At 33.6% G+C, this 13,154-nt stretch overlaps 1 protein-coding gene across 12 annotated transcripts in view; it reads left to right on the forward strand.

The window, feature by feature from the left end:
* Window positions 1-13,154, forward strand: part of VPS13B (vacuolar protein sorting 13 homolog B) — a 1,326,809-nt gene that overhangs the window by 20,751 nt on the left and 1,292,904 nt on the right. For 11 of the 12 annotated variants that reach the window (XM_074200569.1, XM_074200570.1, XM_074200573.1 and 8 more), the window contains exon 2: window positions 4,722-4,865. In XM_074200569.1, the coding sequence (XP_074056670.1) occupies window positions 4,722-4,865 (144 nt within the window). Of the gene's footprint in view, window positions 1-4,721; window positions 4,866-13,154 lie in introns of those variants that run through there. The other variant, XM_074200574.1, reaches the window with a different exon arrangement.

The raw sequence follows: 13,154 nt of genomic DNA on the forward strand, positions 1-13,154 counted from the left end.
CTACTGTGTATATTTTGGTGAATTTTCTTTCTGTCATTCTGTCCTTGTAGATAGACTCACTAATAGGATTTCAGTGTCAAAAGATATGAATGGTTAATATTCTTGTATAATTATAAATTGGTTCGACCTTGGTCTTTACAGCTCTAACAGTATTGTATAGTGTTATTATCCTATACTCTCTGAAATTGACTATTTCTTTATTCATCTTTGCCAATTTGTAGTGTTCTGTAAGCATCAGTGTCTTTAACATAGGATAACCTTATTTTTTTAAAAGAAAGTCATTTGTGCTTGTTTCTTGGTTATGCTTTCAATTTTGCCTTTATGTATACTTTTTCATTTTTAAGATTTCTTTTATGGTTGGGGCACTGACTAAAAGTTGACCTTAAGTGATTTCCATTTGGAATAGCAACAATAAAAGTTGCACGATAGAACAAGTAAAGGAAAACAATCAGAAATTATTAAATGCATGTGCTTGGCACTGTGTTGAACACTGGGAATACAAAAGAAAAGGAAAAGAGAAACTGCTCCTGCTCTCAATAAGTTTATAATCTAATACAGGAGAACATGCAAATAACTATGTACAAACAATATATGAAAATATGTATGCATATAGACATTTATTTACACATGGAATAAGGGAAGGCACCAGCATTAAGAGGTTTGACAGGTTTCCTGTCAAAGCTTATTTTTCAACTGAAGTTTGAAGGAAACCAGGGAAACCAGCAGATTGGGTATGTGGAAGAGAACATTCCAGGCATGGGTGTCCTAGGCAGTGAAAATGCTAGGAATCAAATATGGGGCTTTTTATGTGAGGAACAGCAAGGAAACCAGCCCAGATTGTCTTAAGTTTTGGGTGTTCTTTTTAAAAATTTATTTATTTTTTTGGATGTAGTGTTTTAAGACCAGAAATGTAGGAAAGGATCAGATTATTATATTAGGACTTTAAAAACCAGAGGATTTAATATTTGATCCTGGAGGTAATAGAGAGCCACTGAAATTTGTTCATCAAATACTGGGGTGATATGCTCAGAATTACACATTAGGAAGATCACTTTGATAGAATAATTGAGGCAGAGAGACCAGTTAGGAGGTTATTGGAACAGTTCAAGTGTAAAGTAATGAGGCCCCTCCCCATCAGAATATTAGCATTGTCAGAAGAGTCAATGGGGGTGTATGTGATAAATGAGGATAAAGGCAGAATCAGCAGTCCCTGGCAACTGTTTTGATAATGGTGGTGCAAGAGTGAATGAGAAGTTGAAGGTAACAACTAAGTTGTCAGTATGAGTGACAGACAGAATGGTGATGCCTATTGTGATAATAGGAAAGTTAGGAAGAGGAGAGTGATTGGTATCTCTCTGGAATCTCTTTCTGACCAAGTGTTCAGTTTCTTTACTGACTCTGGGTATAGAGAGCTTCTGGTGCCACTGCCATTGTTATAACCCACCACTACCACCATAGCTGTTCTCTTCCCATGGCTCATTGCTCACATTTCACTGTTCTTTGGGCCAACTCTCACCCCAGTTCCTTCAGATCTTTTTTTCTGCCCTCCTAAGTTTCTCTGGACTGGAAAAATGACTCACTATAGTTTTTTGTTATTCTGCTCAGAATTTGATATGACATGCTCCACCTTACTTCTGCCTCATGATTATCTTTCAAAATGATAACTTTGGGAGACCAATGGAAAACTTAACTTAGTCATGTTTTCAATACTAGAAATACTGTGATTTCTTTTTATAGTAATACAAATAAAAATTCAAGTAGAGAAAATTTATTTGACTAATTGTTACCCTGTGGCTCTTATGTCCTCAAAATTAAAAGTTGGAGTGCTCTGTTGAACAAGGACAAATACTAGGCAAGAATAGAATTTATAGATAGGGAGAAGGATTGCTTCTCTATAGTTTTTGACTTAGGTTTATAGATAGGTCCCAGAAACCTAAAGAGAATCTTTACCTTGAGACTCATTTGCATTCCTAACCTTTTGCTGTAAAGTCTGTTTTGTTTGTTTTTTCAATCCTGTCTACTTTTATCACTGTATTTTTTATAGTTAATAGATTTAGAGTTGGAGAGGGATCTTAGAGGTCTTCTGGTTCAATTCCCTCATTGTTCAGATATTGAAACAGGTCAGAAAGGTAAATACTGCTCAGTCTCATATAATCTTTTTTTAAGAAAGATTTTATTTGTTTTGAATTTTACAATTTTTCCTCCTAATCTTGCTTCCCTCCCCCCACTCTTACAGAAGGCAGTCTTTTAGTCTTTACATTGTTTCCATGATATTCACTGATCTAAGTTGGATGTGGTGAGAGAGAAATCATATCCTTAAGGAAGAAACATAAAGTATAAGAGATAGCAAAATTATATAATAAGATAACGTTTTTTAAAAAAATTAAAGGTAAGTCTTTGGTCTTTGTTCCAACTCCACAATTTTTTCTCTGGATACAGATGGCATTCTCCAAAGCAGATACCCCAATATTGTGCCTGATTGTTGAGTAAGTTCATTAAGGTTGATCATCACCCCTATGTTGCTGTTAGGGTGTACAATGTGCTTCTGGTTCTGCTCATCTCACTCAGCTTCAGTTCATGAAAATCATTCCAGGCTTCCCTGAATTCCCATCCCTCCTGGTTTCTAATAGAACAATAGTGTTCCATGACATACATATACCACAGTTTGTTCAGCCATTTCCCCAATTGAAGGACATTCACTTAATTTCCAATTCTTTGTCACCACAGACAGGGCTGCTATGAATATTTTTGTACAAGTGATATTTTAATCCTTTTTCATAATTTCTTCAGGATATAGACCAAGTAGTGGTATTGTGGATCAAAGGGAATACACATTTTTGTTGCCCTTTGGATATAATTCCAAATTTCTCTCCAGAAAGAGTGGATGAGTTCACAGCTCCACCAACAATGTATTAGTGTCCCAGATTTCCCACACCCCTTCCAACATTGATCATTGTCCTTTCTGGTCATATTGGCAAGTCTGAGAGGTGTGAGGTGGTACCTCAGAGATGCTTTAATTGACATTCCTCTAATAATTAGTGATTTAGAGCAATTTTTCATTTGACTATGGATCACTTCGATTTCCTCATCTGTAAATTGCCTTTGCATATCCTTTGACCATTTGTCAATTGGGGAGTGGCTTGTCTTTTTAAAAATGTGACTCAGTTCTCTGTATATTTTGGAAATGAGTCCTTTGTCAGAGCTACTAGTTGTAAAAATTGTTTCCCAATTTACATTTCTTTTGATCTTGGTTAAAGTGGTTTTTATTTGTGCAAAAGCTTTTTAATTTAATGTAATCAAAATTGTCTAGTTTGTTTTTAATGATGTTCCCCATCTCATCCTTGGTCATAAACTGCTTCCCTTTCCATAGATCTGACAGGTAAACAAACTATTCCTTGATCTCCTAATTTGCTTATAATATTGTTTTTATGTCTAAATCCTGTATCCATTTTGATCTTATCTTCGTATAGGGTGTGAGGTGTTGGTCTAGTCCAAGTTTCTGCCAGACTACCATCCAATTTTCCCAACAGTTTTTATTGAAGAGAGTTTTTAATCCCAGTAGCTGGACTCTTTGGGTTTATCAAAGAGCAGATTAGCATAATCATTTCCTGCTTTTGCACCTAGTCTATTCCACTGATCCACCACTCTATTTCTTAGCCAATACCAGACAGTTTTGATGACTGGTGCTTTATAATATAATCTTAGACCTGGTAGGGCTAAGCCACCTTCTTTTGTACTTTTTTCCCATCAAATCCCTGGAGATTCTCAACTTTTTATTTCTCCATATGAATTTGCTTACATTTTTTTTTCTAACTCACTAAAGTAAATTCTTGGAATTTTTATTGGTAGGGCACTAAACAAGTAGTTTAATTTTGGTAGAATTGTTATTTTTATTATATTAGCTCAGCCTATCCATGAGCAGTTGGTATTTGCTTAGTTATTTAAATCTGATTTTATTGGTGTTAATTGGTTTTGTAATTGTTTTCAAAAAGTTTCTGAGTCTGCCTTGGCAGGTAGACTCCCAGGTATTTTATATTGTCTGAAGCTACTTTGAATGGAATTTCTCTTTTTAGCTCTTTCAGAGTCTCATATAATCTAACTGTCTCTCTAGTGTTTTCCCTAAATTCCTATTTTTATGTGTTTGTTTACCCATGATTTTTAAATTATTAATATAAATAGCTATTTTATTGAATAACTTCTTAAAATATTTAATATGCTTGTTAGATATGAATTTAGAGCTAGTTTCTTTTAACAGTTAATATTTTCATGTAGCTCAGTTTAAGTGGTTCAGTGATTAAGCATTATCTTCAAAATTATGCAATTCAAATAAAAACAAATTGTATAGACTATTCCTTTGCTGATTTATATGAAAGAGATTTGCTGAAGATGAATTGGAAATTTTGGGAAAAATAACTTCGGAGCTGTTCATAATGGTTTAATTTCTATTCCATCTCTAATGAGAATAAGAATTGGCCAGACAGCAAACACTTAAAATTGTAGACAAAACAGTATGCAGATGCTCTTTTTATATAGGAAAGACTTGATACATTTGCGTGATTTGTTTTGTATTATATTTAAAGTTTTGCTATATTGTTATAGACCTTACCTTTTGTTCTCATTAAGGAAATCTTTTAAGAAAAAAAGTTTATACTTTTTTTACTATTTTAATTTTAAAATTAAATAACAATTCTTTAACGTATCTCTGATATTGTATGTTTTAGGAACTGAAATTGCCATTCACATTTTTAAGTGGACATATTCATGAATTACGAATCCATGTGCCATGGACAAAATTAGGTTCGGAGCCAGTGGTAATCACTATTAATACAATGGAGTGCATCTTGAAACTCAAAGATGGATTACAGGTAAGAAATATTGTATTTCTTGTATTTTAATATCTGACAGTATTTTACTGTAGTGGAAGGAGCTCTGGATATAGAATCAGTTGACCTATTTGAGTCATAGCTCTTCCACTTTCTGTATTTATGACCTTTGGCAAGTCATTTAACTTCTTTGGGACTTAGTTTTCTCATTTCGAAAATGTGGGAGTGGGACCAAGTGACCTCAGTCTTTTCCTGCTCTAAATCTGTGACCTGAGTATTTACATTTTTCTTAAGTTTTTTGGGATTACTTTTATATAAAAGTAAAACCTTTATCTCAATAGGTCTAATTTTAAAAAACTTGTATGAGTATTCTTGCCTATATAAGGAAGGAAGAAATAAGCATTTATATAATACTTTACAATGTGTCACACCCATGTTAAGTACTTTACAAATGTCTCATTTTATCCTTGCAACAACTCTGTGAGATAGGTTCTATTATTATTCTCATAAAGGAAACTGAAAAATAGACAGGTGAAGTGACTTGTCCAGGGTTACACATCTTCTCAGTATCTGAGGCTAGATTTGAACTTTTCTGTCTGACTAGTATTAGAATTCTGTCCTCTATGCCACTTAGCTTATTTAATATATACAATAACTGACCTCAGTGCAAGTAGGAAAAATCAAATTTCAGATAAGTTCTTAATAGTCTTCAAAAAGATTTCTCTTCTTTGAGCATAAACTCTTATCCAGGTACATAGAGTTTTTCTTGAGTAAACAAACTACTTCTATAGATTTTTTTCTTATTTTCTTACTTATCAGTCATTTTCAGAACTTGAATGTCTCTTGGGTAGTAATGTTCATTAATTATTTAATGTTTTAACTGGCAAATTGCTTAACCTTTATATTGCTGGCGAACTTTTTGTTTGTTTGTTTGTTTTTGCAAGACCAATGGGGTTAAGTGGCTTGCCCAAAGCCACACAGCTAGGTAATTTTTAAGTATCTGAGGCCAGACCTGAACTCAAGTACTCCTGACTCAAGGGCTGGCACTCTATCCACTGTGCCACCTAGCCACCCCACTGGTGAACTTTTTAAAAAGTGTGTTGATATTTTATTTGATTTTTAATGGGACTTAATGATTTTCTTTTAAGAATGAATTATATGAAAGCCAGGTTAGATCTATTCCATTTTCCTCTGGAGGTCAGGACTAAGGGGAATATTTTAGGAAGACTGATTTTTATTCACCATAAAGAAAAGCTTTCTAACTATTAGAACTATCAAAAAAAATGGCCTTGAATGTAAGATCCCCTATCACTGCTATTCAGTCCCAGTTATCCAAGAGTATAGACCATGACTAGTATAATACTGCTATAAAAATTGTCTTAGAAGAGCAGGCCAATTGATGACAGATAACTTTACTATTCTCCCTTTTTTTTAAGTGCTTTTGCCTTAATAGGTTCCAAGTTGACAACTCTAGCTTAAAATTTTTTTTTCATTCAGCAATCATCTATCTTCTACCCTGTATCCCATCATTTGAGAAATAAAAGAAAAAAAACTTATCACACACACACACACACACACACACACACACACAAAAGGTTAATAAAAATAGATTTTCACATTGACAATGTTTAAAAAAAATCTTATGTTGCACTCTGTCCACAACTCCTTCAGGAGATGGATAGCATGTTTCATCATTAGTCCTGTGTAATCATGGTTGATCTTCATGATGATCAAGTTCTGAGTCTTTCAAAAAGTTTTTCATATTTACAGTAATTATTTTCTTTGGGTTCTGTTCACTTTATTCTGTATCAGTTCATTAAGGTCTTCCAGGTTTTTCAGAAACCATTCATTTCATTATTTCTTATAGCACAATAGTGTGCCATAACATTTATAAGTCACATTCCCAATCGAGTGATACCCTCTTAGTTTCAATTCTCTGCCACCACAAAAAAATTATATGAGTATTTTTGTACCTCCTTATGATAGTTATTTACTTAGAACTACTTCCTCACTAAATCTCTTCAGACCTTGTGAGAGTATGTGTGTGTGTGTGTGTGTGTGTGTGTGTGTGTGTGTTCCAATTATGTGAAATAACTTCCCTTAACTTTCCTTTCCCTTCTTCCTCTAGAGTTTTCCTCTTTTCATTCTTCTTTTGAGCTCATCAAGAAATAACAAAATCACTCCCAAGTTTTCTTTCTAATCTTTAAGGATAATCAGCTTCGAAGAGGACATAAGTCATCTTCCTATAGTAGAATATAAGCAGTTTATCCTTGTTTTGTCCCTTATGACTATTCATTTAAATTTACCTTTTTATGTTCATTTATGTTTACCTTTTCATGTTTGACTCCTGTGTTTGTACTTCAGAATTTCTACATTATTTTGATCTTTCATCAGGGATGCTTAGAAGTTCTCTATTCAATTAAAGATTCTTTTATTTCCCTGTAGTATTTTCTTAGTTTTAATGGTTATGATATTCTTCATTGTAAACCTATGTCTTTTGACTTTTGAAATATTGTAACCCTCAAACTCCCTGCTCCTTTATAGTGGTAAGCTGTTAAATCATGTGTAATTTAGTGACTCCTCAGTGTTTGAATTTTTTCTGACTGCTTGCAGAATTTTTTCTTTGATCAAGAAACTCTGATTTTTGACTACAATGATCTATGTGTGTACACACACACACACACACACACACACACATGTATAGACACACACTCACCTTGTTATGATGATCTCAGCTTGTCTGTTGATTCACTATAACTTTTCTTGTGTCTCCCATTTATTGGGTCAGCATTGTTTGGAGGAATTTTGGGCTAGGGAATTTCTTCATTCTACTTAGCCATTAAATTACTGTTAAAATAATTTCTTTCCTCCTTTTATCTGTCACCACTGGACACTTAGCTTCAGTTGGTATTATCCTTTGTAGGACCTGCCCATCAGATATCTGGAGGTCTTCATGTGGAGAAGGTATAAAATACAAAATGAAGAATGATTGTGCATCAAGAAGCTCATATTCAAATTGAGGGAGGCAATACTCATAGGGAAGTGATATCCATGGAATGGAACCTAAATTTATGAGATATTGTGTGAGGTCCATGGGGAGTAGTAGTTTGGCACACCTCAGAACAATGATTTCCTTGGTTTAATAACAGTTCTTGATTCCAGAATTGAATTTAGGGAGAGGAAGAGGGAAAAGTGATGTTGTGGCTGTTGGATGGGCTGTGGAGAGGAGTAAAATCATCAGTTAGAACACTAGGGGTTGAGCACTTGTTGGTATACATTCTTTGTATAAAAGTTAGAGCAGGTTACTTGAATTCTTTCATTCTGTGATTGCTTTCATTTAAAACCTGAGAATTGGTCACTCTCAATCTTTCTCAATTTCAACTGCAGAGAAAATATTTAGGAGGAGTAGGATTTACAAGTTCGTCCTAATACATTCACAGATTTTGGTGACTAATATGTATAAGTTGTAGCAGTGATACCTACTGTTGGATGAGAGTATAGGTTAATGTTATTTAATTTTTGATACTTAGGTTCTGACATTTGAATCAAAGGCATTTCAAAATCATGATAGAATAGTTTATCTAGAGAAAATAAATTAAAAATTTCTAGTTCATGACCCAGAAATTCTGATTTAGAGTTTTTTCTTTATTCTTCTTTCTCACATTTTTGATATATACTCTCTATGAGTGTTAATCTACCAAAACTTTACTCAAATAAATCTCAGATTTAATAGTTTCTAGTTTCCAACATTAATTATGTATTAATATTCTCTATCACAAACATTTTAATTTTTTTTACCTTTAAACTTTTTTTTGGTACCTTAATTTAATTTTAGTTCTTTCAGAGGAAGGTCTTCTAGAATCATATGAATTCATGATTGATGTTAAAATGAGAGTGCTCGTTTTCCACTAGTAAGATAATTTTGATATAATCTAAATAGAACTTTAAGTATTGTGAAATTATTTAAGATCATGTTGAACTGTTCTAGTTATATTTTAATAAGTTGTGTCTCAAGAGTTTTACATTTAATTCAGAACCTTTTCTTATTTAAATCCTGTATTTTAAATCTGCATTTTAAGGTTTAACTTAGGTTTTATAATTTCTGGAAATATACAGATAAGTGATATGTTAGTGTAGAAATTTTATAATTTACTCACTGAGCTTTAAATTTTTGGCAACGTGATTGAGAAATCTGTAAATAATTACATTGAATTTTTACATTAAATTTATATTCTGTAATATTTAAATCATTCTTAATGAGAATCAATCTATTCCTGGAATTTAGAGATTTATTTTTTTGAAAAATCTGGAGTTGGTTATGCCACCCATGCAGTGCTTCATAGTAAAAAAAAAAATCCAGACACTAAGTATTTTTTCAATGAGAAGGTGGAAGTTTCAAGGCCAGATGTCCCATAAGAAACACATTTTAGAAGAAGCAAATTACAACTAATTATAGAGCTGCAGAAAAAGATTCGTAACACATGACTTTGTGCAACCCAGAACTAATATTTGATATTGAACCATGCAGATGGCTACTGCTGTAATGATCAGGTTTCCTGCTTGCGTGGTATTTGAAACTTGAATTTTCTGGTGCATACAGCAAAAGGTCAAGTGTCATGAATGTAAAGCACTCCCAAAACAAGTATTTGTTACAGATGTTTAAGATTCTGGAGTAGAAAGGATTTTTTGAAAATTACAGTTGACATTTGGACAAATTATTCAATGGCATGGACACCCTTAGAGATTAGTGCTTGTATTTGTGCCAATGATAGTCTCTATCTTTGTTGATGAGAATGCTTTTTGTTAATTTCTTTTGCTATTCTTGAAAAAAAAAATGGCTTGATATGTAACTGATTTTGCATTTGTTGACCAAATAGACTCTATTGATCCAGTGATGTTTTTCCAGTTTTACCATGTCATTACATTTTTATTTATAGAAAGTAAAATAAAAAATCTTGTTTATTGAATTGGGGTAGAATTGCAGAAGAGGTGAAGGACATCTGTGGAAAGAGTTATAAAAATATTTTAGCTAAAATGTTTGAAAAATATTTTGAAAAGCCTGAAGTTGAATGACATATTTCAAACAAAAATACCGCCACTAAGATGTAATATTGCTAAATTACCTATGAGTCAATTAATTATTTATGGATAAGGCATTGTACCATTTATTGTAGTGCCTATAAAAATGAATGTAAACATTTCTGCTTTTCAGGGACTTGAAATCTATTTGGGGGAAGGGAGTGATAATAAATTGGACTAAATGGATTCTAAATTCTCTTCAAATGTCTAGATTCTGTGAACTTATTCAAGTAATATCTGAATGTGAGTTGTTTTTTTTGGATCATAATGAATTTCTCCATCATGTTTGCAAAATTTATTATTTATCCAGAGGAGGTTATTGTGAGAATAAAGTGAATCTTAGAAAGTGATCACAAATTAGGAAGCCCTGGGTTCAAGTGTGGATTCTATTACATAATGACTTTTGTGATCCTAGCCAAATCATTTAATCTTTCTCTGCCTGTGGCAGCTATCTTAAGGCTTTAAGTTCACAAGTACATGTAGATTTGTATTAGTACAAATATGTTACTAATTTCCACTTCAGAAATTCTCTGCTACTTAATGAGACAAGTCATTTAGGTCTACCTGTATCAAAGTCTTAGGATACTCAAATGGGCTACATAATTGTTATGACAATGTTTGTCCTTCATTCTCAAAGAAGACCATGATATCAGGGAAGTGATGCGATGCATGAGTTGGATTTGAGTGAAGGGGTGCTATGTTAATTCATCAGCCTCACTTTCTCCTCCAGAACAATCTGGATCCAGTGGTCAGACATGGATCAGGATGACTGGAGATGACTCTGGATGTGAGGTAATCAGGATTAAGTGACTTGCCCAATATCACACAGCTAGTAAGTGGCAAATGTCTAAGGATGGATTTGAACTCCTTTCCTCCTGTAATATAATGACAACAACTTTAGATTTGGAGTCAGAAGACTTGGGGGATCAAGTCCACCCACCACACCTATACTTTTCTGCCTTCTATGAGAAGCCTTTCCTAGTATTCCCTACTTAAGTGCTTTTCTTCTTGAACTTTTATCATATATTTAAGAAGAAATGTAAGTTGGCATTAATAGAGATGTACAGTTTCATATACAGTTCTCTTTCTGTTCTATTACTGATGTGGAAATTGTTATTTTATTTTTAAATTCATAATTTAAGAAAATCACATTTCTATGTAGACTCACTGCTCCAGTTTCCTCTCTCTTAGCTCCTCCCCCTCCAATAAAAATCTGACCACAAATTAACCAATAATTTGGTGCAATTATTTGAGGCATCTTCTTTTATATTAAACAACAAACTTATTGTAGTAATGTGAAAATAAATACATTTTTAAAAAAAGCACTTGTAACAAATATGAGTTGGTAAAGAAAAGAAATCCCCAAATTGACTGTGTTAAAAAAGGTATATCCTGAATGTTGAGTCCATCTCCAGAACTGCAGTTATTATATTCATCAGAGTTCTTTTTTTAATTTATTTTTATTAAAGATATTATTTGAGTTTTACATTTTTCCCTCAATCTTGCTTCCCTCCCTCCTCACCCCCACAGAAAACACTCTGTCAGTCTTTACTTTGTTTCCATGTTGTACCTTGTTTCAAATTGGGTGTGATGAGAGAGAAATCATATCCCTAAAGAGGAGAGAAGTCTAAGAGGTAACAAGATCAGACAATAAGCTATCTGTTTTTTTTTTTTCTAAATTAAAGGGAATAGTCCTTGCACTTTGTTCAAACTCCACAGCTCCTTATCGGGATACAGATGGTACTCTCCTTTCTAGACAGCCCAAAATTGTTCCTGATTGTTGCACTGATGGAATGAGCAAGTCCTTCGAGGTTGAACATCACTCCCATGTTGCTGTTAGGGTGTACAGTGTTTTTCTGGTTCTGCTCATCTCACTCAGCATCAGTTCATGCAAATCCCTTCAGGTTTCCCTGAAATCCCGTCCCTCCTGGTTTCTAATAGAACAATAGTGTTCCATGACACACATATACCATAGTTTGCTAAACCATTCCCCAATTGAAGGACATTTACTGGATTTCCAATTCTTTGCCATCACAAACAGGGCTGCTATAAATATTTTTGTACAAGTAATGTTTTTACCCTTTTCCCTCATCTCTTTAGGGTATAGACCCAATAGTGGTATTGCTGGGTCAAAGGGTATGCACATTTTTGTTGCCCTTTGGGCATAGTTCCAAATAGCTCTCCAGAAGGGTTGGATGAGTTCACAGCTCCACCAACAGTGTAATAGTGTCCCAGATTTCCCACATCCCTTCCAACAATGATCATTATCCTTTCTGGTCATACTGGCCAATCTGAGAGGTGTGAGGTGGTACCTCAGAGAAGCTTTAATTTGCATTTCTCTAATAATTAATGATTTAGAGCATTTTTTCATATGGCTATGGATTACTTTGATCTCCTCATCTGTAAAATGCCTTTGCATATCCTTTGACCATTTGTCAATTGGGGAATGGCTTTTTGTTTTAAAAATATGTCTCAGTTCTCTGTATATTTTAGAAATGAGTCCTTTGTCAGAATCATTAGTTGTAAAGATTGTTTCCCAATTTACTACATTTCTTTTGATCTTGGTTACATTGGTTTTATCTGTGCAAAAGCTTTTTAATTTAATGTAATCGAAATCATCTAATTGGTTTTTGGTGATGTTCTCCAAATCTTCATTAGTCATAAACTGTTCCCCTTTCCATAGATCTGACAGGTAGACTAGTCCTTGATCTTCTAATTTGCTTATAGTATTGTTTTTTATGTCTATGTCCTGTAACCATTTGGATCTTATCTTGGTAAAGGGTGTGAGGTGTTGGTCTAATCTAAGTTTCTTCCAAACTAACTTCCAATTATCCCAGCAGTTTTTATCAAAGAGGGAGTTTTTATCCCAATGGCCAGACTCTTTGGGTTTATCAAACAGCAGATTACTATAATGATCTCCTGCTTTTACACCTAGTCTATTCCACTAGTCCACCACTCAGTTTCTTAGCCAATACCAAACAGTTTTGATGACTGATGCTTTATAATATAATTTTAGATCAGGTAGGATTAAGCTACCTTCTTTGGCACTTTTTTTCATTAAGCTCCTGGTAATTCTTGACTTTTTGTTTCTCCATATGAATTTACTTATATTTTTTTCTAACTCGTTAAAGTAATTTTTTGGCATTTTGATTGGTAGGGCACTAAACAGATAGTTTGTTTAGTTTTGGTAGAATTGTCATTTTTATTATATTAGCTCTACCTATCCATGAGCAGTTGATATTTGCCCAGTTA

The sequence above is a fragment of the Macrotis lagotis genome, chromosome X (assembly GCF_037893015.1).
Source record: "Macrotis lagotis isolate mMagLag1 chromosome X, bilby.v1.9.chrom.fasta, whole genome shotgun sequence".
Lineage (NCBI taxonomy): Eukaryota > Metazoa > Chordata > Mammalia > Peramelemorphia > Peramelidae > Macrotis > Macrotis lagotis.